This window comes from Dendrobates tinctorius, unplaced genomic scaffold (assembly GCF_039654945.1).
Source record: "Dendrobates tinctorius isolate UK_male_01 unplaced genomic scaffold, ASM3965494v1 ptg000038l, whole genome shotgun sequence".
NCBI lineage: Eukaryota > Metazoa > Chordata > Amphibia > Anura > Dendrobatidae > Dendrobates > Dendrobates tinctorius.
The window spans coordinates 26,820,366-26,847,909 of NW_027361706.1; the positions used below are offsets into that span (position 1 = coordinate 26,820,366).

Here is a 27,544-nt window from a genome sequence, read left to right on the forward strand (position 1 = left end):
CAGTGCGCAGGCAGTGCGCCTGTGCAGGAGCCACAACAGGCAGCAAAGAAGTCACTGTTAGAAGGGAGGCGCCGGACAACAAAGCCCATCGGACCACGACCGGACCGCCCCCCCCAGTGAGTATAATCTAACTCTTTTTTCTTATCTTTCAGGTTACACTGGGGGCTTAGCTACAGAAATACAGAATACTGTAGATAAGCCCCTGATGTCAGTGCCGGCAGCTGATAGGTGACAGATTTCCTTTAACCCCTTAATGTCTAATGACGGACAAGGGTCTGCATCAAAGCCGGGACATGTCAGCTGTAATGAACAGCTGACATGTGCCCGCAATAGGCGCGAGCGGAATTGCTGTCCGCCCGCGCCTATTAACTAGTTAAATCCCGCTGTCAAAGCTGACAGCGGGCATTTAAATAGCATTTCCGGCCGCCGGGCCGGAAATGACGTCATCGCCGACCCCCGTCACGTTGCATGGAAAAACCAGAGGTCTCTATGAGACCTCTATGGTTGTTCCAGGCATATGGCTTTCAGTGCCGTGGTCGGCGCTGAAAACACAGCAGTAAATCTGCTACATATGGGCGATCTGCTGTACCCATGTTACACACACGGCTCTGCCGTACCCACGTTACACACACGGCTCCGCCGCACCCGCGTTACACACACGGCTCCGCCGCACCCGCGTTACACACAGACACAGCTCCGCCGCACCCGCGTTACACACACACGGCTCCGCCGTACCCACGTTACGCACCCACGGTTCCGCCGTACCCACGTTACGCACCCACGGTTCCGCCGTACCCACGTTACGCACACCCGGTTCCGCCGTACCCACGTTACGCACACCCGGCTCCGCCGTACCCGCGTTACGCACACCCGGCTCCGCCGTACCCGCGTTACGCACACCCGGCTCCGCTGTACCCACATTACGCACACATCTCCGCTGTACCCACGTTACACACACGGCTCCGCTGTACCAACGTTACACACACACATGGCTCCGCTGTACCCACGTTACACACGCACGGCTCCGCTGTACCCACGTTAGACACACTCGCACGGCTCCGCTGTACCCACGTTAGACACACACGCACGGCTCCGCTGTACCCACGTTAGACACACACACACGGCTCCGCTGTACCCACGTTAGACACACACACACGGCTCCGCCGTACCCACGTTACACACACACACACACGGCTCCGCCGTACCCACGTTACACACACACGGCTCCGCCGTACCCACGTTACACACACACGGCTCCGCCGTACCCACGTTACACACACACGGCTCCGCCGTACCCACGTTACACACACACGGCTCCGCTGTACCCACGTTACACACACGGCTCCGCTGTACCCACGTTACACACACACGGCCCCACTTCGTCTCATACACAACTGCGCACTGCACCACGTGACAACCACTTTCCCCAGAGATCACACACAGACACCTGCTTCTTCCGAACTTAGCTTCGCCCTCACATGTGACTGATCACATGACCGTGACGTCACCGGAGGCCCCTCCCCGCTGTCAGTGGTGATGCTGCCGGCAGTGTGCTAGGAGAGAGTCGCCGATCGCTGGATTGATGACACCGGCGGGTGACCGGCAGCATGGCGGCTCAGCACGACGTCCTCCGGGACACCACCAGGCTGGCTTCCTCCACTATGGTCCTGCAGGTACAGCCCTCGTCCTGCTCTCCGCTCCCCTGCAGGAACCTGCCCTACAGTTGTTCTGCTGTGGGTCTCCAGCAGCCGTGGAACTACAACTCCCAGCATGCCCTGACAGCAGTGGCCGTGTAGGCCTGAAGTCCCCATGAGCTCTTGTTCATTTTGTCACGTGTGAAGAGAAGACTATACAGCCGTTCTGACATTAAGGTAAAAAAAAGAATTTTTTCTGCTCACCCCAAAGAAGACAGCTATAAGTCCAATCGGTGCACGGAATGTGGAAACAGGATCCCTCTGCAGCAAAGCGTGATATAGAAAAAATTCCAGCATCCAGATCAGTAATTAGATTTTAAAAAATTTTTTTATTCCTTTATTCCAAAATTAAAAAAAATCATAAGATTCTCCATCATGATAAGAGACGCATCTGGACATCCACATACAGTTGTTTCGGGGTATTGCCCCTCATCAGTGTGGAGTAGGAAACTGGCTGGTAGGAGCATGTTTTGCATGTTTTTGCATGGTTTACATATTTCCCATAAGGGATGGGGGCAGTGCTCTAGAATCACTGCGTTGAGAAACACGTGATGGTGTCTCCGCAGTGTCGGATGTTGATCTCCATGAGTTCATTCATCCTCCTTTTCATAGTCTTTTTACTAGGCATTGCTCCTACCAGCCAGTTTCCTACTCCACATTGATGAGGGGCAATACCCCGAAACAGCTGTATGTGGATGGATACCATGTTTTGGCATAGGTGGTTTCCTTCATTGGAGACTGCCCTTCCCGTGGTTGTTCCTTCCCGGGCAAAGACCTGGCTGGTCATTGCTTGCGTTGAGAAACATGTGATGGTGTCTCCACGGCTTCTGTTTTTGCATGTTTTACATAAGGGATGGGGGCAGTGCTCTAGAATCACTGCGTTGAGAAACACGTGATGGTGTCTCCGCAGTGTCGGATGTTGATCTCCATGAGTTCATTCATCCTCCTTTTCATAGTCTTTTTACTAGGCATTGCTCCTACCAGCCAGTTTCCTACTCCACACTGATGAGGGGCAATACCCCGAAACAGCTGTATGTGGATGGATACCATGTTTTGGCATAGGTGGTTTCCTTCACTGGAGACTGCCCTTCCCGTGGTTGTTTCTTCCCGGGCAAAGACCTGGCTGGTCATTGCTTGCGTTGAGAAACATGTGATGGTGTCTCCGCGGCTTCTGTTTTTGCATGATTTACATATTTCCCATAAGGGATGGGGCATTGCTCTAGAATCACTGCGTTGAGAAACACGTGATGGTGTCTCCGCAGTGTCGGATGTTGATCTCCATGAGTTCATTCATCCTCCTTTTCATGTTATAGGGAAGAGTCATACGGGGATCGCAGCGCAGTGCTCGGACTGGCCGGCGGCTCTAGCTGATACACATGATGAGGGGTTTTCACTTTTTTAAAATACTTGTTCCCTCCGGCTACAGTTTGTTTTTTACGAACAAGCTCCGTCCCCAGGTCCAACGCTGAGGCTCTGCTATTGTCTGCAGCACTGACGTGATATCGACGGCGCTGCCGCCAATCGGTGAGCTCCGCCCGAGTTGACGCCACTAGTGTAACAATTGAGCTTTTGCTAAAGGTAAGAATCTATTGTTCTCTTGTATTTGCAGAGTCCCGCTAGGCATCTGCTGGTCTGTAATACTATGGGGGATATGGCTGAGTATGTTGGAGGTCCCCGATCCAGCGATTATCCCACATTATGGCACCGGGGTTCTGGCGTTTGGATTTTCTGCAGTAATCGAACTGATGTCAGAACCGTTCTGGGTCCTTGCACAAGCTCATCTCTTTGTCAGGCTGAAGTTAAGAAAGTGAAGGTGATTCTTACTTGGCATTTACACTAGAAAGTCTTTTTCTTCCATGTCTGTGTCTTGTGTTGCTCTGTAGGGATTGTCCGGCCTTAGAGTAACTGCAGACTTGTAACCTATGTGACTGCAGACTTGCACGTACTGCCCACTGTGAGGAGTCTCCAGTGCCGGGCACATGACCGTAAGTATGTGATTTGCATACATGCGGTCACATGCCGACTAGACGTGCTTGGCCTTGCTCCATTTAAGCGTATGAGCCAGATCATCTAGTTGGAATGTGGCGGGTAGTATGTAAATCACGTACTTGCTGCTACGTGCCCACCGCTCCTACAGTAGGTTCATTGTGGAGTTGGAGCCTCCGTCATTTTCACAAGAAAACAAGGATAGCAGCAAGACGAACGCCATAACGGATGGGATAAGAAAGCGGAACTCTGAACACTAGTGTGAATCATGTCTAAGACCAACATCAGCCGAACTCTTGAGCCAGCAGCGATCGTCAGCACCACCACATAGCCATGTATGATCCACCGAGCGTGCACGGGGCGCAGCAGACACACGTCAGTCTGTTATATTATAGCGGTAATTTCTGCAGATACTAAGTGAGCAATGCTGGCTCTACGTGTGATCAGCCTGCAGGTAACGTTGGATGTCTCGCATCATATTACCGACTTAGCTGCCATCACACCATTTCCATTGCCTTCTCCTTTATTCTCGCCCATTGTTGTATTTCTTTGGTACATCTGATCCCTGGTTGTTGTTCGCGTCCCGTTCTGTATCTTCATCTCCACCACTTGTCTCTTAGGTGATTGCGGAGAGTCTGGCGATAATTGTCCGCTGTTCGGTCACCGTCACTTTGGTGCTTCTCTGGCCTCAGTGGGGGCTCCTCATCTTTGCGCTGGCTCAGGTAAGAGGTCCGCTTTTATCTTCCATATTTGTAAATATATCTATACTAGATGGAGGCCCAATGCTATCACATCAGGAGGGCGGTAATGTCACGATGGGGGCAGGCTTTGCAGCGTTGAGAATCCCCCCCCATGTTCTCACCCACCTATCCACTCTGTATTTCCCCATGTGCTGACTTCTCCCATCTGTTGTCTCTTCTTTGATCTGTCTACCCCATGTGCTATCTCCTTTGTCTGCTGTCTCACTCCTTCCTGTGCTGTGTTCTCCCCTCATGTGCTGTCCTGTTTGAGCTGTCTCCCCCTGTGCTCTGTCTCTCTCACCCCTGACTCTGACCGTGTACAGAACATACCACAGCTCCTGGGCAGGGGAGGAAGCAAAAGGCAATACTGACATTACAGCAGGAGATCGCAGAGGATACATTTTGTGAGATAAAATATTGTTTAAAAACGTTAAGTGAAATATTTTACCTCACAAAATGGATCCTCTGTGATCCCCTGCTGTAATGTCAGTATTGTCTTTTGCTTCCTCCCCTGCCCAGTAGATGAGGTATGCTTCGTACACGGTCAGACACAGACGATTTTTAAAATTAACTTTCGTTTGTGTGAAAACCACTTTAATGTGACCGGCTTCCTCTGCCTGTAGACACGTCGTGCATCTGCCGCCAGGATTAGCCAAATGATTCACTGCGCGGAAATCACGCAGGCGCAGAGCGACGGTGTTCCACTGGTGGTACTGCGCAGGAGGCTGTGTGAGTGTGTGAATGTGAGTGTGGTGCGTATAGAGTGAGTGTGTGGTGCGACGGTGTTCCACTGGTGGTACTGCGCAGGAGGCTGTGTGAGTGTGTGAATGTGATTGTGGTGCGAACGGTGTATAGAGTGTGTGTGTGGTGCGACGGTGTTCCGCTGGTGGTACCGCACAAGAGGCTGCGTGAGTGTGAGTGTGTGCTGCGTACAGCGTATAGAGTGTGTGTGTGGTGCGACGGGGTTCCGCTGGTGGTACCGCACAAGAGGCTGCGTGAGTGTGAGTGTGTGCTGCGTACAGCGTATAGAGTGTGTGTGTGGTGCGACGGGGTTCCACTGGTGGTACCGCACAAGAGGCTGCTTGAGTGTGAGTGTGTGCTGCGTACAGCGTAGAGTGTGTGTGTGGTGTGACGGTGTTCCGTTTGTGGTATCGCGCAATAGGTTGGTACCAGTAGCAGTTTCCATATTGGGACACCCATCACTTGGGTGTCCCAATATGGCGGTCGGTGAACTTCCTCCTCTTGGAATTCAGAACAGGAAATGAAAACATTACAAGGCAATTATATAGATAGATATTTTTTACTTCTGCATTTCCAGTTGCTTATATATTATCCCCATATTCCGCAGCTCTGTACGGAGATTGCTGTCGCACACGTCCGTCCCGGTCTTACACTGTTGGTGTCTTAGATCTTCTTTTTTCTATTAGTATTTAAAGAGTATAGATATCTTTTGGATGGAACTGTATTCATGTACTGTGTCTAAATATTAAAGGGAGTCTGTCCCCCATAACTCCCCAGATACGTTTTATAAGAACTAAATCGTGATATGGGGGATTCCTCTATAAGAATCCTGCATGTTGGAGTCTTCCACCTCTTCTGATGGACAGTGCTCGCTTCCAAGAGCAAGTGCTGCCTAAAGTCAGCTGGTGTACTGACACCGCCTGTGCCCGGCCGCGGTCTCCCCCCAGCTCCTCTGCTGATGCCGCTTACTACACTGATACCCCTGGAAAGGCAGCGAGTGGCGCCAGCAGAGACATGCCAGGGAGGAGAACATGCCTGACCCGTGTGCTTGCGTGTGTGCAGGTGTCTCAGCGTGCCTGGGCATAGGCAATGTCAGTGCGCATACATCTCAGATGATGCAGGGGAAACACCCAACATGGCAAAATGAGGGTCATAATGGTGGACCGGAACCCCCTTATTTGCATACGTACTGTACTATGCTCTGCACGATGTATCACATCACAATCCAGTAGAGCATTATTGAAGATGGAGGAGACATAGTGGAAGGAAACACGGGAGCGTAGATCTACGGCTCAGATTGCTGCTACCTTTACAGTGGGCTCATGCGCTTACCGCGGCCCCTTAGGCCTGTTTCACACTTCAGTTTTTACTTGTCAGTTAAAATCCGCCAAAATGGTGGAAAGCGGATCCGTTGGTAAGTGAAGTTAACGAATGCCAGCGGACCGTTTTATTGACGGATCCGTTGGCTGAAGAATTTTAAAAGAACCGCAGTCAGGGGGGGGGAGATTTGTACCGTTCGCCAGAAATGATTTCAGCGGCTGAGATTCCTCCCGGCATGCGCAGTACAAAAATGCGGACCCTTCAGCCCAAAAATCATTACAAGCTCCGTCCGGGCTTGTGGGCGGACGCATAAAAATTGGCGGATCCGCAAAAAAACGGATCCGACGGATGGCCATCCGTCAAGATCCGCCAGTAATGCAAGTCATTGGGAAAAAAAACGGATTCGCCAAACAAAATGGCGGATCCGTTTTTTTTAGGAAAACGGCGGATCTTGACTGATGGAAAAAAACTGAAGTGTGAAACAGGCCTTAGGGGATGCCTGAACTTTGTTTCCATGCAGTTTGACTGTCTCCCTTGTCTCTGATGCTCCCTGTAAAACCGTGCTTTATGGATGTGATGTGTGATTAGTGGGGTCTTGGCTGCATTTCCTGTAGACTATAATATGCGGACACTTCTTTATTTGGAGTGTGGCAATGGGATCCCAGTCAGCAGCCAAACAGATCAAATATTTATGACCATTTATGACAGTTAAAGGGAACCTGTCACCTCGTTTTGCCGCTATAAGTTGCGGCCACTGCCTTTCAGGGCTTTTCTACAGCATTCTATAATGCTGTAGATAAGCTCCGGGTCTGACCTGAAAGATAAGAAAAATAAGTGTTATTATACTCATCCGGAGGCTGTCCGGTCCGATGGGCGTCGCAGGTCCGGCGCCTCCCATCTTCATGCAATGTCGTCATCCTGCTTGCTTCGGGCCTCGCTCCTGCCAGGTGTACTGATCTGCCCTGTTGAGGGCAGAGCCAAGTACTGCAGTGCGCAGATGCCGGGAAAGGTCAGAGAGGCCCAGCGCCTGCGCACTGCAGGGATTTCCTCTGCCCTCAACAGGGCAGATCAGTACGGATGCGCAGTAGCGCGGCACAAAGCAAGAAGGAGGACGACATCGCATGAAGATGGGAGGCGCCGGACCTGCGACACCCATCGGTCCTGGTGAGTATAATAAAACTTGTTTTTCTTATCTTTCAGGTCAGACCGAGAGTTATCTACTGTACAGCATTATAGAATGCTGTAGATAAGCCCCGAAAGGCAGTGGCCGCAACTTATAGCGGTAAAACGAGGTGATGGGTTCCCTTTGAAGACCACTTTCCCTCTCTGTTTTATAGAAACCAGTGCAAACTAGTTTTTCGTTTTGCTCTGGTAAGTGCCATCGTAGAGTGGAGGCTACCCTATAAGTCAGTACCCTTTAACATGACCAGGGATAATAATAATCGTTATTTATATAGCGCCAACATATTCGCAGCGCTTTACAGTTTAACAGTTCCAAACACAAGTCATAAGTAACAACGTTAACAATACAATAATGAAAGCAAAATAAGACGACCCTGCTCGTGAGAGCTTACAATCTACAATGAGGTGGGGGAGATACAAAGTACAGGTGTGTATTTACAATGATGTATTTACAATGAATGTCCAGCCATCTTGAGGGAGTGAGGGATGGATGGAGATAGTGAATGGGCTACACACGCACACTTACACATAGAATGACTTTGATTAGTGAACGTGATGGACTGCTCTGAACAAATGTGTTTTGAGGGAACGCTTGAAACTATGCAAATTGTGGATAGTCCTAATTTCTTGGGGTAGAGCATTCCAGAGGATTGGCGCAGCACGGGAGAAGTCTTGGAGTCGGGAGTGGGAGGTACGGATTAGTGCAGAGGTTAGTCGAAAGTCGTTTGCAGAGCGCAGCGGTCGGTTAGGCCAATAGACAGAAATGAGGGAGTAGATGTAGGGGGGTGCTGCACTGTGGAGAGCTTTGTGGGTGAGAACAAGTACTTTGAATTGGATCCTATAATGAATGGGCAGCCAAAGTAAGGACTGGCAAAGAGCGGACGTGTACAAATACCGATTAGCCAGATGGACGATCCTGGCCACTGCATTAAGTATGGACTGGAGAGGTGATAGTCAAGTAACAGGGAGGCCAATTAATAGAGCATTGCAGTAATCCAGGCGGGAGTGGATCAATAGTACAGTGAGGGTTTTTGTTGTTTCCATGGTGAGAAAGGGGCGGATTCTAGAGATATTCTTTAGGTGTAAGCGGCAAGAGCGGGCAAGAGATTGTATATGGGATGTGAAGGAGAGATTGGTGTCAAAGATTACACCCAGACAGCGCGCCTGCTGCCGGGGTGTTATTGTGGTGCCACCTACGGAGAGGGAAATGTCCAATTTATGAAGGTTAGTAGACGGCGGGAGCAGAAGAAGCTCAGTTTTGGAGAGGTTGAGTTTCAGATAGAGAGCGGACATGATGTTGGAGACTGCGGACAGACAGTCACTGGCGTTCTTTAGTACAGCGGGGGTAAGGTCGGGGAATGACGTATATAGTTGTGTGTCATCAGCATAAAGATGGTACTGAAAGCCAAATCTGCTGAGGGTCTGTCCTTTGGCCGTGTAGAGAGAGAAGAGAAGGGGGCCAAGGACTGAGCCCTGAGGTACCCCGACAGCGAGAGGAAGAGGAGATGACGTGGAGCCAGAGAATAAAACACTGAAGGAGTGGTCAGAAAGATAGGAAGAGAACCAGTAGAGAGCGGTGTCCTTAATGCCTAGTGACTGGAGCCTAGAAAGTAGAAGATGGTGGTCAACAGTGTCGAAAGCTGCAGATAGGTCATGAAGAATGAGCAGAGAGTGGTCACCATTACGTTTTGCTGTCAGAAGGTCATTGGTCACTTTGATCAGTGCAGTTTCAGTCGAATGTAGGGGGCGGAAGCAGGACTGTGAAGGGTTTAGGAGGGAGTTAGTGGAGAGGTAATGGGTAAGGTGGGAGCAAACTAGGCACTCCAAAAGTTTAGAGATGAAGGGGAGATTGGAGACTGGTCTGTAGTTGTTTGTGCAGGATGGGTCGAGAGCAGGTTTCTTTAGTAATGGAGTAACAATGGAGTGTTTGAAGGAGGATGGGAAAATGCCCGAGGAGAGGGAGAGATTAAAGATTGCAGTTAGGTGAGTTTTGACGACTGGAGAAAGAGACTGGAGGAGATGTGAGGGAATGGGGTCGGTAGTGCATGTGGTCAGACGAGAAGAAGAGAGGAGTCTGGAGATTTCCTCTTCTGTGATGGGATCAAATGTAGAAAGTGAGCCAGGGGAGATGCAGGAAGGGATGGGAGTCACAGCACTTGGTGGTTTGGAGCAGATTTCCTGATGGATATTAACTATTTTTTCTGTAAAGTGGGAGGCCAGGTCGTCAGCACAAATGTCTGTGATAGGGGCTTGTGCTTTTGGCCTGAGGAGGGAGTGAAAAGTGTCAAAAAGTTTCTTGGGGTTGTTGGCTAGTGAGGAGATCAGGGTGGTGAAGTAGGTCTGTTTGACGAGGTGAAGGGCAGTGTCATAGGTTCTTAACATAAATTTGAAGTGGATGAAGTCTTCTGGTGTGCGGGTTTTTCTCCATAGGCGTTCAGCATTCCTAGAGCGTCGCTGGAGAAGTTGAGTTTGCGATGTGAGCCAGGGCTGTTTTCCTCTGTGCTTGGAGATTCTGAGGGTGAGGGGAGCTACTTGGTCTAGGGTGCTATTAAGAGTGTCGTTGTAGTGATGAACAGCCAGATCAGGACAGGAAAAAGAGGAGATTGGGGACAGTGATGAGTGTAGGGAGTCTGAAAGTGTCTGAGGGTTAATGGCTTGCAGATTTCTGACTGTGTGGTAGGTAGGAGTGAGCTGGGGTGGGCGAGAACTTGTGAGCGTGAAGGAGAGAATGTTGTGGTCAGAGAGTGGAAGCGGTGAGTTATTTAGGTGGGAGATTGAACAGAGTCCGACAAAGACCAGATCAAGGGTGTTACCGTCCTTGTGTGTCTCAGAGGTTGAAAGCTGCGAGAGGCCTAGAGAGGTGCTTAGTGATAGAAGCTGGGATGCAGATGTGAAACTAGGGCTGTTAATGGGGATGTTGAAGTTTCTCAGGATAAGAGTTGGTAGTTCTGAGGACATGAAGTGCGCCAGCCAGGCTGAAAAGTGGTCAAGGAAGTGGGTGGCTGAGCCTGGGGGCTGGTATATGACCGCTACTCTGAGGGAGAGGGGACGGAAGAGCCTGATGGTGTGGACCTCAAAAGAAGGGAAGGAGAGTGATGGAACTGGGGGGATGACCTGGAAAGTGGATAGTGGGGACAGGAGTATGCCGACTCCGCCACCATGTCTGTTTGTGGGTCTCGGGGAATGAGAGAATTGTAAGCCACCATAGGAAATGGCAGCAGGAGAGACAGTGTCAGAATCCTGAATCCAGGTTTCAGTGAGGGCCAACAGGTTAAGAGAGTTGTTCAGAAAGTAGTTGTGCAGGAAAGGAAACTTGTTACATACAGACCGTGGATTCCAGAGGGCACAATTAAAAGATGGAGATGAGGGAGTGCAAGTAATATTAATAAGATTATTATGGTTTCGATATGAGGTAGGGTAGGGGTAGAGGTTGGGGTGTTGTGGACCAGGGTTGAGGGAGATGTCACCTGAAATCAGTAGAAGAAGGAAGATAAGGAGCAAATAGTTGTTGGAATTGTAAGTAGTTTTTTTTCTGCGATGTGTTTGGGCAAGATGGGCTGAGGTTTCTCAGGAAGGTGAGGAGTGCATGGAAGCTGTACATGGGAAAGGGAAGTATAAAGGGGCTGATGTGTATGAGTCGTGATGGAGGGGGGATGGGGTGGTGAATGTGGATGGCAAGGGAGCACAGGAGGATAGAAGTAAAGCACATGGATAAAGGGGAGAGAAAAGTGTGGGTTACCTGATTCCTGCCCTGATTAACGGCCATGGATACCTGTCCTTTTGCTTGATGCTTAGCTTCTGGGATGCTTGCGTGCTGCACCCCACACTGCGTGCGTCCCCTTAGGAACTACTAAATATATAGGCCACACTACAGGGTCAGGAGAGAGGGACTGTGGGAGCTGGTTTGGGATAATTTGGCAGCTGGGGCTAGCACACCAGGGGGTGGTTAGATGATCAAAGGCACCAGACCAGGTTGCATTTATTTGCTATAGCACCTTTCACCTGATAAGCTCTAGAGAGGCCACAGTCACGGATATAAAGCAGTAAGTATTAAATACAGTGCAACAAATGAATTATACCAAAGCTTTAGCAGGCACATTAAAATATGTCGCAAAAATTGTAAAGCAGCAAAAGACAGACAGCAAGCAGAAGTATGGTCTTGTACCATTTGGATATATTGCAGCAGAAATGACAGCCAGCAGAGGTGGAGAGTTGAAGCATTCAGGCTGCTTGCTATAACAGTGAATGGAGTGAATACATGCAGGGTGGATCAGTTCAGAAGTTGAATGATTTGATTACCATTTGTACAGGGATGACTTTGCTGTACACTGATGATGGGAAAACACCCCGAAACAGGCTGTCTGGAGATGAATTCTGGCTCGTTGTTTATCCCAGGTCATGTTACAAGATTCGGACATTGACTAATAGGATAAGTACTTCTCCTGGGTTGTACTTGCAGGAGAAGCTCTTTCGCTCTCTTAGAGAACTTATTTGCATACTGATCTCCCATGAGGCATTGCTGGTAGCGTGCATTTACACTAGCTGATTATGGTGAACAAGTTTCCTCACAATCGTGGAGTGAGCAGGCTGCCGATCACCTGACAAATGAGCAAAATGGTCGTTCATCTGGTGAAATGATTATTAAGCTGTTCCTAAAACCCATCTTTCTCAGCAGCACATCATCAGAACATGTGCTGCCGAGTACAAAGACAGTCTGTTCTCACAAAACAATCCTTCGGAAGCACAGTTGCTTGTATAAAGAGGCTATCAAACAGCAGATCGCTGTATATAAAGCTGATTGGCAATAGGCGTTCAGTGTTAACCCACCCAGTGGTCCCATACTTGGCTGATCTCTTCCAGGGGAGCCATTACTGAGCCCACATTATAGAGTCCTGGCCTTGTAACTTGCGCTTTGTCTCTCCTAGGTCTTGTACACCAGCCTGCTCTCTCTGTGTTACATCGTCTACTTCACAAAGTTTCTTGGTTCTCGGGAGGCAGAGAAGAAATCGTTTCCTCTTCACAGCATGATGGAATTTTTACCCCGACGCTCTGTATCTCAGGTAATATGGTGCTTGGCGCATCCTTTTAGTTGTCATTCCCATCATTATTCATTTTAATTTCTTTACATGACCAGATTCATTTACTCGGGGGGCAGAGAAGGCTGTCTTGGTGGTTTTAGAATTTGGCCGTCCACCATGTTCACAAGTTCGGGTTTTGAGATGCAATTTTGAGACTTTTGAGTTTTGAGTTTTTGAGACTAAAACTGGATTAAAAAATAGGACCATCTCGATTTTCATTTTACATCTCCTCTATTTATCATCCTCTCCTGGCTTTGGCTTCAGAAACTGCATCAAGAAAACCTGAATGTAGAAACTCCTCCATGGCAGCTGTCGTATGGACAGTCAGTCACGTGATTGCTGCTATCTTAGGTCTCCTTTGGACAGGCATATTTTTGGTCCAGGTGCAATAAGGACCACACAAGGTCAGTACATGGACTGTTGGTAGCCTGTATGCTGGGAAATATCTCAACAAGCTGTATTCTGGTCATTTTATGTAATAACGGGCAGCTGCTGCATTCAACCTCCATGTTGATGAGTGCATGGAGCTGCACATGAAGCCAATCGTGGCCAAAATTGTTGGTGTAACTAGCTGTGACGACTTCTGGAGTGGACCCTCTGGGTCGTGGCACCAACCCACCTAGGGCGAGCTGACCTAGTGGGGACCACCCCCTATACAGGGAGTGTTAGGGGCAAGCCCAAGGGGGTGAGGTACCACGACTGCTGGAACCAGGTGGCCGGCTCACAGGAGACACGAGTGAGTGTGTCTAGCAACAGGTAATGTGCAGAGTACAAGAGTATGCAAGGCGTGGACACAGGGACACGCAGGGTATAGGACAATACACGGCGAGTGTACGGGGACACGGTGAGTACAAGGCGTGTACACGGGAGTGCGCTAGTTACAGGATAGTGCAAGGCGGGTACACGAGAGCACGTATGGCGTGCACAGACAAGCACGCCCGGGGGAAGCAAAGCAGGGTGCGTGCGAGGGAGCACGCCAGTCTTCAGAGTTAGACAAAGCGTGCACAGAGAGCACGCCGGAGTGCAAGGTTAGGCAGAGGGAGTTCTGAGAAGCACGAAAGGAACAAGGCAGGAGCTGAGTGTGTGCAAAGGAGTATGGCAGAGCACAGAGCAGAGTGTAGATAAAAAGCATGTGCTAGGAAGCACGGCAAGGCAGAGTAGAGTACAGGCACGGAGCACGAGGCAGCGTACAGGCACGGAGCACGAGGCAGCGTACAGGCACGGAGCACGAGGCAGCGTACAGGCACCGAGCACGAGGCAGCGTACAGGCACGGAGCACGAGGCAGCGTACAGGCATGGAGCACGAGGCAGCGTACAGGCACGGAGCACGAGGCAGCGTACAGGCACGGAGCACGAGGCAGAGTACAGGCACGGAGCACGAGGCAGAGGACCTGAATACAACGCACAGCCAGGTAAGGACCAAGCAGACCAAGCCCAGAAGCACAACAATAATCAGGCACCTCCCATAGGAAGAGGTAGCCTGATATAGGGCATGAGTGCTAGGACTTTCGGGTCGGGTCCTCCAGTACCATAGAGAGGGCAAGGCTGCAGCTAGAACCGAGAAATGCGCACTAGCAACGTTGTGCAGGCATGGAACTGAGTATGAGAGGTGCCCGTGCGCACCCAACGGGACCCGCGGAGCGGCCGCATGCTGAAAGTGGTGACGTCGGGCGCAGGGTTCCGGCCCCAGGTGAGAGCAGCGTGACACTAGCCCAAAAATTACAAGTACTGTCTGAACTTGGCCTTGGGCCTCATTCACACGTTGGTGTTTTAATCCAAATGCACCGATCAACAGAACAGGGAACTTGTATCCCCATTCCAAAATGGAGCAGTAGGTCAGATGCAACACTCTGCAGCTTCATTGGGATTTAATGGAGCTGCCATCAAGCTGCGCACTGCTGCCTCAGTGTAATGGGAATAAAAGTGCCCCTTTCTGCTTATCAGTGCCGATCCCAGTGGTCAGACCCCTGCTGATCAAGTTACCCCCTATCTTCCAAATAAGTGATAACTTGTCACCAGAATGCCCCTCTAACTTCTTGTCTGCTTTTTATTGCATAAATTGCAAGTTTGCATTGTGCCTTCACTAATATTACCCTCTCTCAGTAGCTCCCAATCATGTCTATGGGGGTTACAGAAACGGCTTCTCACTTCCGTGCTTTGCTTGGTTTCACCTTCTGTGGCCAGCACTTGGATGTCGGTGTATAATCAGGAGGCCTTTAGGAAATGATGGAGGAAGAAAATTAGACACAAAAGCAATAAAGCACAATGTGTTTCTGATGCTTTTTTGTGCTCTTTTTCCCAGAACATAGTTTTTTTACCTTTTCAGTTCCATTAAGAAAATGCCCCTGGAACACATCACATTGTTTCAACATGGCTTTATAGCTCAATCTTACCTTTATGTGCCAATATTGTCAGAGGAGCCTGCAAGCGGCAACACGTTTTCACTGTGCTGTGTAGAATGGTGCATGATCAGCAGTGCCTTTTAATTATTATTGGAAGATAAGGGGTGTAATGACAATTCTCAGCTCTGCTGTACTGCAGGAAGCCTAGATAAGGCAGAATAACATGGCCGCGTGCAGTAACCGGAGCTGATTTTCTGATTGTATCTCTAACAGGACTTTTCTCCTTCGTCTCATTGGGGGACACAGATACTGTGGGGTGTATGCTTCTGCCGCTAGGAGGCTGACACTAAGTGAAAAAAAGAGGTTAGCTCCTCTTCCGCAGTATACACCCTCGCCCCTATTGCGGGCGGAAATCAGTTTTTTGCTTAGTGTCCTATGGAGGCACACACAGTCTGGATCTCTCCAGACTATTTTTTTCTAGTTTACTATGAAGATGAGACAGGGGCGACGGATCCTATTGAAAGAGTCCGATCTCCCCAAACCATCAACGGGCGAGCACGCGTTGAGTATCGTCTCCGCGTATACTTTCCCGCACCGAGGGACATATCTGGGACTTTTCCCCAGACTTCTATTTTTGTTTGTTATTTTATGAAGATGAGACAGGGGCAACGCATCCTATTGAAAGGATCCGATTTCCCCAAACCATCAACGGGCGAGCACGTGCGAGTGTCCCTCCACGTATCCTTTCCCGCGACGTGGGACATTATGCCAGACTTAGCCCTGTCCACCCCTAGGTATTGAAACCATGGGCTTGCACAGAGGCACAAGACTAGTCTGTGCGGCCCCCACTGCTCCACCAACGCTTGACGGCGGTGCTGCAAGGTGGCGGACGGTCCCTCTCCTCACCCTCTGAAGGGGTTAGATGGAGCTAGGGTGCCTGCACCGTCCTGTTTTTTATCAAAGACCCCCTCACATACCTGCGCTAAGGCTGAAGAGGATCATCGGTGAGGAGAGGGTCGGGGAGGGCTCCTGCGAAGATTTCAGGCTGGAGCCCACAGCCGCAGAAGGCGGCGTCCACTAGCATAGAGAAGAACTGGATCCGTCAGGAAAAGAACTCTGCGCCGGTCAGTAGCGCCATTTTTTGGTACCGCGTCGAACCCCCCCCCCGGTCAGGTAGGGGAAAAATTGAGGCCGCGGCTTCGGCCGGAAGTTCCGCCCTCGGGGCCGCGTGTCACTTCCGGCAGCCCGCCCCGCACTTGGCGGCGAGAAAAAAAAAAAATCGAGGCCCCGACTTTAAAGTAAGCATCCAGGTCGGGGGGGCGCAGGACTGGGGTAAGTGCTGCCCGAGAGGCCATGCTAGGGAAAAACGAGGAGCTACCTCTTCCCCTTATCCCCAGCAGCGGACAGATACACCATGTCCGAAAAAAGCAAAGACGCACACGTTCTTTTACGTGGCATGCATCTCTTGTTGGACTGCGTTTCCATGGGCGCAGAGCAGCGTTTATGCGAAGCCTGCGAATCCAAACGTGCCCAGGAGCCCTCCCCTGCGACCGCGACCAATGTGTCAAATCCCCCGGAGTGGGCCCGATCACTGTCACAGTACATGGTGTCGCTTACGAGAGCAATAGAATCCCTTCAAGCCCCAGATAGGGGCAGGGACAGTGTCGCCGCCTTTAGAGGGAACATTCACCTCACAGGAGCCTCCGGCCTGCAGGGGCCGCCCTCACTCCAGGCAGACCCGGGGGAAACAAATCCACACGGTGTCGCCCGTAAGATCTGCTTCTCGCTCCCCGTCACCAGTGGTTGATAGCGCGCAGACCTCAGATTGCGACTCAGACGAGCCCATTGACCTGGACACTCCAGAGTCACGTGAAATGGTGGACAGCCTCATAGAAGCCATCAATCAGACCCTGGGGATTGAGGATGATACCGCAGCGGCTACGGAGCATAAAGGGCATGCAAACGAGTGAAGCGGCCACACAGAATTTTTTCCTCTCACCCTGAGTTCGAGGACATAGTACAGCGGCACAGAGAACGTCCAAAAAGGCGTTTTTCGCGGGTTAAAGGGCACTCGAAACGTGTTATCCGTTTGCTCTGGACCTCCGTAAACGATGGATGGAAACCTCGATAGTGGATCCTCCGGATTCACGCCTGGCCACTAAGACCCTGTTATCTGTCCCTAGGGTTTCCTCGATTAAAGATCCCACGGACTGCCTTATTGAGAGCCTAGCTCGTTCAGTATATGAGGCGTCAGGGTCTGCACTCGCTCCCTCGTTCGCAGCCAAGGCTATGATATCATAGTCAGAAACATTAAACAAGGTCGCTCAGGAGCAGGATCTACCTGCACAGATCTCGGAGGTCACAGGTCAGATGACGATAGCCGGAGATTATGTAATGAATGCATTTTTGGATGCGGCCAATTGTTCAGCACTTGCTGCCGCTAATGCAATCTCTATCTGAAGAGCCCTATGGTTGAGGACATGGCGGGCCAATTCTACTTCCAAGAAGTCCTTGGCTTCCCTGCCTGATCAGTGCGGCCGCCTATTTTTGGATCAACTTATCTCCGACCCCACAGGAGGAAGGAGCGGGTTTCTCCCCCAACAGAAGGTTAGATCGTTTCTTCGTCACCCGGTTCAGGCACATTTTCGGGCCTTTCACAGTGCCACCGGCCATTCTAGGCCGGGCGTGACGGCAGTGGTCAGGTGGCGGCCGGTAAGCAGCCTGAGCCTGGTCCGGAACCCGAATAGGAAACGGTCTGGGGTCATGTGTTGAAACACTCCGGGTAGGACTACGGGGCTCAATTCCGCCACCTCAGGCCGCCCCAACCAGGATAGGGAGCGGCAGGTCATACAGAGCCAACCCATTGGGGAGAATGCATGCTCAAGAAGACAGATCGAGGGGACCCAGATCCTAAGGATCATCGGCCAAATGACTCGGTCTTTACCAGACGACACCAGCAAGTGGGCAGCTGCCTACTGTTTTCACCACGTCTGGGCCAACATCGCTCACGACGCATGGGTAAGAGTTGGTGTCCTCAGGTTACAAAATAGAATTTGTCGGATACTCTCCAAGAAGGTTTTTTCCTTCCCGGCTTCCCTGGGTGGATACCCAGGTAAGAGCTCTATTGGGAGCCATCAAGTCGCTCCTGCACAACGGAGTCATTGTTCCAGTGCCGGAACATGGAAGAGCTCAGGGGTTCTATTCAAACCTTTTTGGGTCCCCAAAAAGGACGGGTCTGTCAGGCCTGATTTGGACCTAAAGCTTCTGAACAAATTCATCAGGATCAGACATTTCCAGATGGAGTCTCTCCGTTCAGTCATAGCGGTCATGGAGCAGTGAGAATATTTGGCCTCAATTGACAGCCATGACGCTTTTCTGCATATTCCCATTTTTTCCTCTTCATCAGAGGCGGCTACGCTTCGCCATCAGCGTTCAGCATTTTAAGCCACGGCTCCCGGAGTGTTCACAAAGGTTTTGGCAATTGACAGGGCCACACTGCATTCTCGAGGCATAGTCGTCTTGCCTTATCTGGACGACCTCTTGGTCAAGGGCCCGTCAATACGGGCAGGTGAGGAAGGTGTCAACATCACGCTAGATACTCTTGCCGCTTAGATGGTTGGTCAATGCAAAGAGATCATACCTTGTACCAGCTCAGAGGATCTCCTTCCAAGGGATGATCTTCGACACTTGCTGAGGGTTGATAATTCTCCCTCAGGAAAGGACGCTAGTCTCCGGCAGGGAGTCCGGACACTACGCCAACCAGTCCCTCATACCATCCGATCAGCGATAAGGATCCTAGGGAAAATGGTGGCAGCAATCGAAGCGATACCTTTCGTCCAGTTCCATCCTTCACACTCTGCAGCATGCATCGTGTCAGCCTGGGACAAGAATCCTTTCACGCTCGATCGGCGGTGCAAACTGGCCTCTCAAGTCAGGCAGTTGCTCGGATGGTGGATAACCAGTTCCTCTCTGGCCTATGTCATGGGCTGATAATCAGATTCAAAGGTGGAACTTTTATGGATTAAGCGTGCGCTACCAGACCATCACTCCTCATCAGTTGTGTGTTTCATATATTTATTGCCCAACGCGTTTCGAGGTAAAAAAACCCTTCCTCAGGGGACATGTCATCCCCTGAGGAAGAGGTTTTTTACCTCGAAACGCGTTGGGCAATAAATATATGAAACACACAACTGATGAGGAGTGATGGTCTGGTAGCACACGCTTAATCCATAAAAGTTCCACCTTTGAATCTGAAGATTTTATGGCCACGGCGTGGTCATTTGGATGTGCAGCAGGCTGACCTTGTTCCTTTATGTCTATTACTCTCCTGCATAGGGTGAGTATAATTATTTGGTTTACATCTTTATCTTCTCGGGTAAGACCCTATTGCGCTCATTTCTTTTCAGTTTCCACTATGGGCTGATAATGACAATTGACGTCAGTCTCCTCGGATGGGGAGCGGTGTTTCGCCACCACACAACCCAGAAACGGTGGTCGCCACAGGAGGCACGCCTCCCGATCAACTTATTGGGGGATACGGGCAATTCGGCTGGCTCTGCAGAGGTTTCATCACTTGCTAGCAGGCCGTCCTGTCCGGATTCTATCGGACATCACCACGGCGGTGGTTTACATAATTCGTCAGGGGGCACCCGCAGCAGAACAATCATGCGCGAGGTGGAGCACGTTCTTCAGTGGGCCGAAGCAAACCACTCGGTGATTTCGGCTGTCCACATCCCGGGAGTGGAAAATTGGGCGGCAGACTTCCTCAGCCGGCAGGGTCTTGCATCCAGAGAGTGGTCTCTACATCCCGAAGTTCTTCAACAGGTTTGTCAACTGTGGGGAGCTCCGGATGTGGACCTGACGGTTTCCAGAGTGAATGCCAAGGTGCCCACATATGTCTCTCGGGCCAGGGACCCGCAGGCATTCACGGGGGACGCGGGGGTTCTGCCATGGAACCAGTTTCGCCTCCCATATCTATTTCCCCCACTGCCACTACTCCCGAGAGTCAGCAAAGGGATCAAGACGGAAGGGGGGCCGGCGATTCTGCTGGCCCCAGACTGGCCCCGTCGAGCGTGGTACGCAGATCTAAGGCAGCTGCTCGCCGACATTCCTGGGCGCCTGCTAGAGCGTCCAGATCTACCGTCTCAAGGGCCTATTTGCCACCCGAACTCAGGGACCCTGTGCTTGACGGCAGGGCCGTTGAATCTCGGATTCTAACCCAGGCAGAGTTCGGGAGCAAGGTGGTCGCTACAACGATTAGCGCCCGGAGGCCTGCTTCAGCATGAAATTACCACCACATCTGGAAGGTGTTCTTTGCTTGATGTCGAGGTGCGGTGTTTCTCTGCTAAGATTCTCGATCTCCAACATCTTGGTTTTTCTCCAGTCGGGCTCAGAGAGCCCGGAGAGCTCAGTCGTTAGAGCATTAGACTCGGGCTTTGCCCCAGGTTTCCGCAGGAGACAAATGTCGGCCTTATCCGTCCTGTTCCAGTGCAGGGTTACTGCCAATTTGCAGGTGAGAACTTTTCATCCGGGGAGTGTTCCACTTGATACCTCCCTATATGGCGCCGATGGACGCCTGGGTTCTTAACATGGTCTTAAGCGTTCTGCAGGAAGCTCCATTGGAACTGTTTCAGGATACCTTTCCTGGAAAAGTTGTTCCCCTAGTGGCCATCACTTCCATCAGGCGGGTTTTCAGAGCTGGCGGCTCTATCCTGCCGAGCTCCGTTCCTCACTTTCCATAATTTTAAGGTGGTTCTCGGACCAGCCCCTCTTTTTCTGCGAAGGTCGTGTCCTCTTTTTCACATCAATGAAGATGTTGTTTTGTCTTCATTTTTTCCAGCACCGGTGCACCGTGTGGAAGAAGCTCTTCACACGTTAGACCTGGTAAGAGCCCTCCGGAGGTACGTGTCACGGACGGCACCCTTTCCTCAGACGGACACGCTGTTCGTGCTCCCTGAAGAACGCAGGAAGGGACTCGCTGCCTCAAAGTCGATCATAGCCAGATGGATTCGTTTGACTATTCAGGAGTCCTACTGCATTAGAGGAACGCCGATTCCAGCAGGGATCAGAGCGCACTCTACTCGGGCAGTGGGCGCCTCTTGGGCGCTTCGGCATCAGGCTTCGACGGAACAGGTTTGCAAGGCAGCAACCTGGTCCAGCCTGCACACATTTGCCAAACATAATATCCATGCTCAGGCCTCGGCGGATGCAAGCCTGGGTAGAAGGATTTTCCAAGCAACGGTGGCGCACCTTTAAACAGTAGTGGAATGTAGCTTGGATCGGTGAGTCAATCTCCCACCCAGGGACTGCTTTAGGACGTCCCACAGTATCTGTGTCCCCCAATGAGACGAAGGAGAAACATGGATTTTTGTGAGTACTCACCGTAAAATCCTTTTCTCCGAGACGCTCATTGGGGGACACAGCACCCACCCTATTAGCCAGTTGGCTCTTGTTTAAATGAATATGTGTTTACTTATTTGATATAAATGTGGTGTTTTCCTTTGGACATGTTGTACCTGTATTAAGGCTGATTTGTTGTCCTCCTACTGCTTTGGCACCAAACTGATTTCCGCCCGCAATAGGGGCGAGGGTGTATACTGCGGAGGAGGAGCTAACCTCTTTTTTTCACTTAGTGTCAGCCTCCTAGCGGCAGAAGCATACACCCCACAGTATCTGTGTCCCCCAATGAGCGTCTCGGAGAAAAGGATTTTACGGTGAGTACTCACAAAAATCCATGTTTTGGATTGGAAGCAGGCCTGGCTAGCCTGGAGCTTCTTCAAGCAGTCGTTTCTGAAACAGATTCTTACAGAAGGTTAGTTTGTAGCCATCGCATCAGTAAATTATGGGTTGACGAGAGTTTTTTTTCCTCTTTATCATTCTGTGTGGTTTTATTAGGAGGAAAAGCAAAAATGATGCTGTTAGCCATTCTCTAACCTTGTATGGACTTCTTCTTCACGTTTCCGGTATCTAAGAACTTTAAGAAAAGGGAAACAATCCTAAGGTTTAACCTATAGCTGTTAGATTTTAATATATGATATTTGTTTTGTTTTTTAGGTGAGCGCTATGTGATGACTTTTCTCAGTGTCCTGTCATTTGGAGATCAGGGTAAGTTGCAAACTTTCTTCCACCACTGTTTTCTGTGTATTACACTGTGACGGTGTGTGTGACAGAGCATGAAGGGACACCAGTCCGAAGAGCAATCCAACAGGATTTTTTGAGACAGGGAGCACAGAACATAAAATATCAGTAGTGTCTCTTAGAGTCCACTATGAGTCCACACCAAGAGGGAAACAGTTCCGGTGGCTCCACCCGGTAATCCGACGCCAGGGAAAAGACAAAATAATCCTGGGATGAGTTCAATGGATCCAACAGATGAGGGACATCACATCATTCCATGTGGCAGCTTTTAACTCTCCCCACACGGGCACTAGGATCTCTCCTCAGCATAAGGTCCTAGCCCCTGGCTTGTCAACACCCAACTCCACTCAGCCAACACATGAGGCTATTGTCCTGGGATCAGCCCATCGATGGGGGAAGTCTCCCACCTACTTTTGACTATGTGGCTAACTTAAGAAATTTCCAGAAGCTACAGCTTGTATTGGATAAGTCCTATGCTGAGGAGAACAAAGACAGACTCCCCCACTGGTTGATGACTCAGGCCTGATTACATTGCAGTCCAGGGACTCAGGTCGGGGCAGGGACACCCTGTTACATACACATCTTTTTCAAATGGAGATATAAATAAATATATTGTAGTAGGAAATAATAGCTTTGCCAGTCTTTCTGAGACGCATTTAGGCAATCGTGGTCAGCCTGTATAAAGAGGCTATTAAACGATCACCGCTGACTATCTTTTAAGAGGTTATCCACTACTTTTTACATTGATGACCTATTCTTAGGATAGATTATCAATGTCTGATCGGCTGCCAACCCCATCGATCAGCTGTTTTCAGTGTCCGCCGGCCGGAAGTACTCACGGAGCTGGCCGTCTCCTGATAGTGGCTGCCACAGGGTATTACAAATTTGCCTTCTATTGATTTGAATTGGAGGCAAATGTGCAGTACCAAGCCCTGAACGCTACCAAAAGATGGAGCAGCTCAGAAAGTGAGTACTTGCGGTCACATCCGGCACCGATAACAGCTGATCAGCGGTGGCGTCAGGTGTAGGACCCCGGCCAATCAGACATGGATGACCCATCCTACGGATAAGTATCAATGTAAAAGAAGTGGACAATCTCTTTAAAAGATAGAAACTGCATCATGTACCCATCGCTCAGGTCCTACACTAGAAGTAGCAGTCTTTCTGATAATCATGTAAATTATTTGAAGTTAGCAGATGGCAGCAGCTTTACTAAATACACCAGAATTCTGGCTGAATTTCTGCCGAAAGTGTTCATACCCTTGAAATTGTTCCTGAAAATGAAGTATTTACCCTAGGAATTATTACAATTACACAAGTTTTATTATATATGTTTATTTACTTTGTGTGTATTGGAACAACACAAAAAAAACAGAGGAAAGAAAGACAAATTGGACAGTTTCACACACAACCCCAAAAATGGTCTGGACAAAATTGTTGGCACCTTTCCAAAATTGTGGCTTTTATTTCATGCATGTGATGCTCGTTCAAACTCACCTGTGGCAAGTAACGGGTGTGTGCAATAGTAAAATCACACCTGAAACCAGATAAAAAGGGGAGAAGTTAACTCAATCTTTGCATTGTGTGTCTGTTTGTGCCATACTAAGCATGGAGAGCAGAAAGAGGAGAGGGGAACCGTCTGAGGACTTGGGAATCAAAATTGCTGAACAATATTAACAATCTTAAGCTTACAAGTCCATCTCCATAAATCTTGATGTTCCTTTGTCCACGGTGTACGACATAATTTAGAATTGAGCGAATTGGTTTGGATTCGGTTGCCGAATCTGACTTTGCCATATTCATGCCATATGGGTACCCTATTTGTGCCGAATGTATGTCTTATGATCGGTTCCGAACATATTCGGTAATTTCTACTCCCATTGATTCTAATGAAGTTCGGCTGTATTTGACAAATATTGCAAAACCAATATTCCCTGTCGATCGTATTCGGAGCCGAATTTGAACAAATTTGCTCAATTCTAAACATAATCAAGAAGTTTACAACCCATGGCACCGTAGCTAATCTCCCTGGACATGGACAGCAGGGAAACACCAAGGTTACTTACCGGTAGCCAGTTTTTACGGAGCCCATGACGGCACACATGAGAGAGGGGATCCGGCCAGTCAGGACAGGAACCCTACTGAAGATAAAAGGGGCGGTACCTCTCCCTCGCTTCAGTTGGTTTACAGAGCATGAGAGGCCCCCCAGGTTAGTACACATGGTAAAACTATCACCACATTATATCTAACTAAAAAAACACCCAAACTATAGTGCACACCAAAAGGAGTGAAAAGGGGGGGAATATACAGGTGCCGTCATGGGCTCCGTAAAAAACGGCTACCGGTAAGTAACCTTGGTGTTTTCCCGTCTCCCATGACGGCACACATGAGAGACTTTTGTAGAATAAGACACCTTACGGAGGGACCACCGCTTGCAGCACCCTTCTACCAAAGGTTAGGTCAGTAGAGGAAGATAGATCAAGTCGGTAGTGCTTAAAAAAGGTTGAAGGTGAGGACCAGGTAGCGGCTTTACAAATCTGCTCAATCGATACCTCAGCCTTCTCTGCCCAGGAGGTAGCCACGGCTCTGGTGGAGTGAGCCTTGATGCCTTCTGGAACCGGAGCGCCACTTGCGGAGTAGGATAACATAATGGCCTCCCTGATCCATCTGGCAATGGTACTCTTAGCTACCCCGTGCCCTTTTCTACTACCCTGAAAGGCTACAAAAAGGGACTGATCTTTCCTCCACTGACTAGTCATTGAGATATATTGTACTATGGCTCTTCTTACATCTAATGTATGGAATTTTTGCTCCCCCGGGTTTCTAGGATTGTTACAGAAAGATGGCAAGGAGATCTCCTGAGTCATATGAAACTTTTGGACTACCTTGGGGAGATAGGCCGGGTCTGGTCTTAGAACCACTCGGTCATCCAAGATCTGCGTATATGGAGGACATATAGATAGAGCTTGTAGATCGCTCACTCTTCGGGCTGATGTTAAGGCTACCAGTAAGACAGTTTTAAGTGTAAGTAGCTTTGGTGACAGCTCTAGTAGTGGTTCAAAGGGATCTTTGGTTAAGGCCTCTAAGACTAGGTTGAGGTTCCAGGGTGGTATCTTTGGAATAATGACCGGCTTTGACATGCCACAGGATTTTATGAATCGTGACACCCACCTATTGGCTGCTAAGTTGCAGTTATATAGGGCCCCCAAAGCTGAGACTTGGACTTTGAGTGTGTTAGTGGCTAACCCCAGTTGCAGCCCCGACTGTAAGAATTCTAGGATAGGTCCCTCTGGCGCTACATCCCCTAAAGGTTCCCCCAGGAAGTCTAGGAACTTTTTCCACATTCTACCGTAGATTTGGGATGTTATAGGTTTCCTACTTTTCAACAGGGTGGAGTCTAACCCTGGAGAGAATCCCTGGCGACTCAGTAGCACCCTCTCAAATTCCAGGCTGCTAGATGGAAGCCCTTCACCTGAGAGTGGACCACTGGTCCCTGGGAAAGCAGGTCTGGAATCTCCTGTAATATCCATGGATCTGTCACCGACATGAGTCTCAGAAGGGAGAGCCAAGGCCTCCTCGGCCAAAACGGAGCTATAAGAATTATTCTCGCTCGATCCTCCCTGATTTTCCTGACCACTACTGGGATCATTGTTATCGGGGAAAATGCATAGGCCAGGATGAACTTCCAGGGTATTTGTAGGGCATCTACTGCGAAGGGGTTTCCTCTTGGATTTAGTGAGCAGAACTTCCTGACCTTCTGGTTGTGTGTGGTAGCGAACAGGTCTATTTCTGGTTTGCCCCAGGCCTGAACTATTTGTTGGAAGACTTGGGGGTTTAGGGACCATTCCCCTTGTCTTAGGTGCCTGCGACTCAGGAAGTCTGCCTGTATATTTTCTACCCCCTTTATATGCAGTGCTGTGATGGATAACAGATGTTGTTCTGCTAGCTGGAAGAGTAGATCCAATATTTGCATGAGGCCCCGAGATCTCGTTCCCCCCTGGTGATTGATGTAGGCTACTACTGTCTGATTGTCCATCATGACCCGGGTGTGGCGGCCCCGAAGTAAGGGAAGGAAATGTTTCACGGCTTTTTCCACTGCCCATAGTTCTTTTACATTTGAACTCTGATCGTTTTCTAGTGAGGACCAGGTCCCCTGTATCGAGTGGGATCTCAGGTGTGCTCCCCATCCTGTGGCACTCGCGTCTGTTGTAATGATGTCCTCGACTAGTTTTTGCCACGGGACACCGGCTGTTAGATTCTTTTCTACAGTCCACCAGAGCAGGGAATCTCTTACAGCCACTGAGAGACATAGTTTGCCTTCTAAATGCCCTTTTAATTGTTTCTGTGCTCACAGAACTTCCCACTGTAGTTGTCTTAAGTGGTACTGCGCCCATGCTACTGCGGGTATGCATGATGTCAACGAGCCTAAAAGGGACATTGCGTTCCTCAGTGTCATATTTGGTTTTTGTATTGCTGTGCGAGCTAGGCCCCTTATCTTGGTCACTTTGTTCTCTGGCAGGAGGCAGCATTGTCGCTCGGAGTCCAATATCAACCCTAGGAAGGATTGCTCTTTTACTGGGGTTAACCTTGACTTGGGGATGTTTACTATCCATCCTAGTCCTACTAGAGTTGCTATTACTTCTTTCACTTGATATGCACAGTGGGACTCCGATCTCCCTATTACAAGAAAGTCATCTAATATATTCAAACTAAAGGAACAAAAAAGCGCAATAGGGTCTTATCCGGGTTATTTCAGGAGAAATAGATTAGAATTTACTCACCCTTTTTAGGAGAGGTTCAAGCATGTGGGATCAGTAATCTGCTTGCTGCACGTCCAAAGGTCAGCTCTGCGACCGCTTGAAACATCAAATTTCGGAATAAATTCTTGGACTTTTGTGCGCTGCCAGATAAATTCACTAGTCCAGTTTATGAGAAAGATTAATCCATTTATTTCCCAACGCGTTTCGAAATGTATACCATTTCTTCTTCAGGGGTTGACATGTATGATCAGATAGAACTGTCACAGATTATATACACCAAGAATTCAAAAAACGGCGCCAAAGGGTCACATGTCATCTGGTGCAAATGTCAGAGTTCAAAGTACCACAAATAAACTATTGTATTAGTTAATCTAGATTCATTAAAAACATATTATTTTTATTATTTCATAGATAAAAGAGGAAGAAAGAAGGAAAAAAGAAAGAAGATAAAAAACGAAAAAATGGGGATATATATAAAACGAACTCCTGGCATCTGGGAAAAAAAATATATAGCACATTAAGTGTCTTAGACCACTATCCCAAGGTTAGGTCATAACTGACAAG

At 49.4% G+C, this 27,544-nt stretch overlaps 1 protein-coding gene across 1 annotated transcript; it reads left to right on the forward strand.

Annotated features, from left to right (window-relative positions):
• Nucleotides 1-1,523: 1,523 nt before the first annotated feature.
• Nucleotides 1,524-27,544, forward strand: LOC141088289 (man(5)GlcNAc(2)-PP-dolichol translocation protein RFT1-like). Its single transcript, XM_073574303.1, has 6 exons — nucleotides 1,524-1,871; nucleotides 3,304-3,507; nucleotides 4,301-4,402; nucleotides 12,589-12,723; nucleotides 22,137-22,187; nucleotides 27,392-27,544. Exons 2-5 carry the CDS (start codon nucleotides 3,337-3,339, stop codon nucleotides 22,149-22,151), a joined length of 423 nt encoding a protein of 140 aa, XP_073430404.1. The 5' UTR covers nucleotides 1,524-1,871; nucleotides 3,304-3,336; the 3' UTR covers nucleotides 22,152-22,187; nucleotides 27,392-27,544.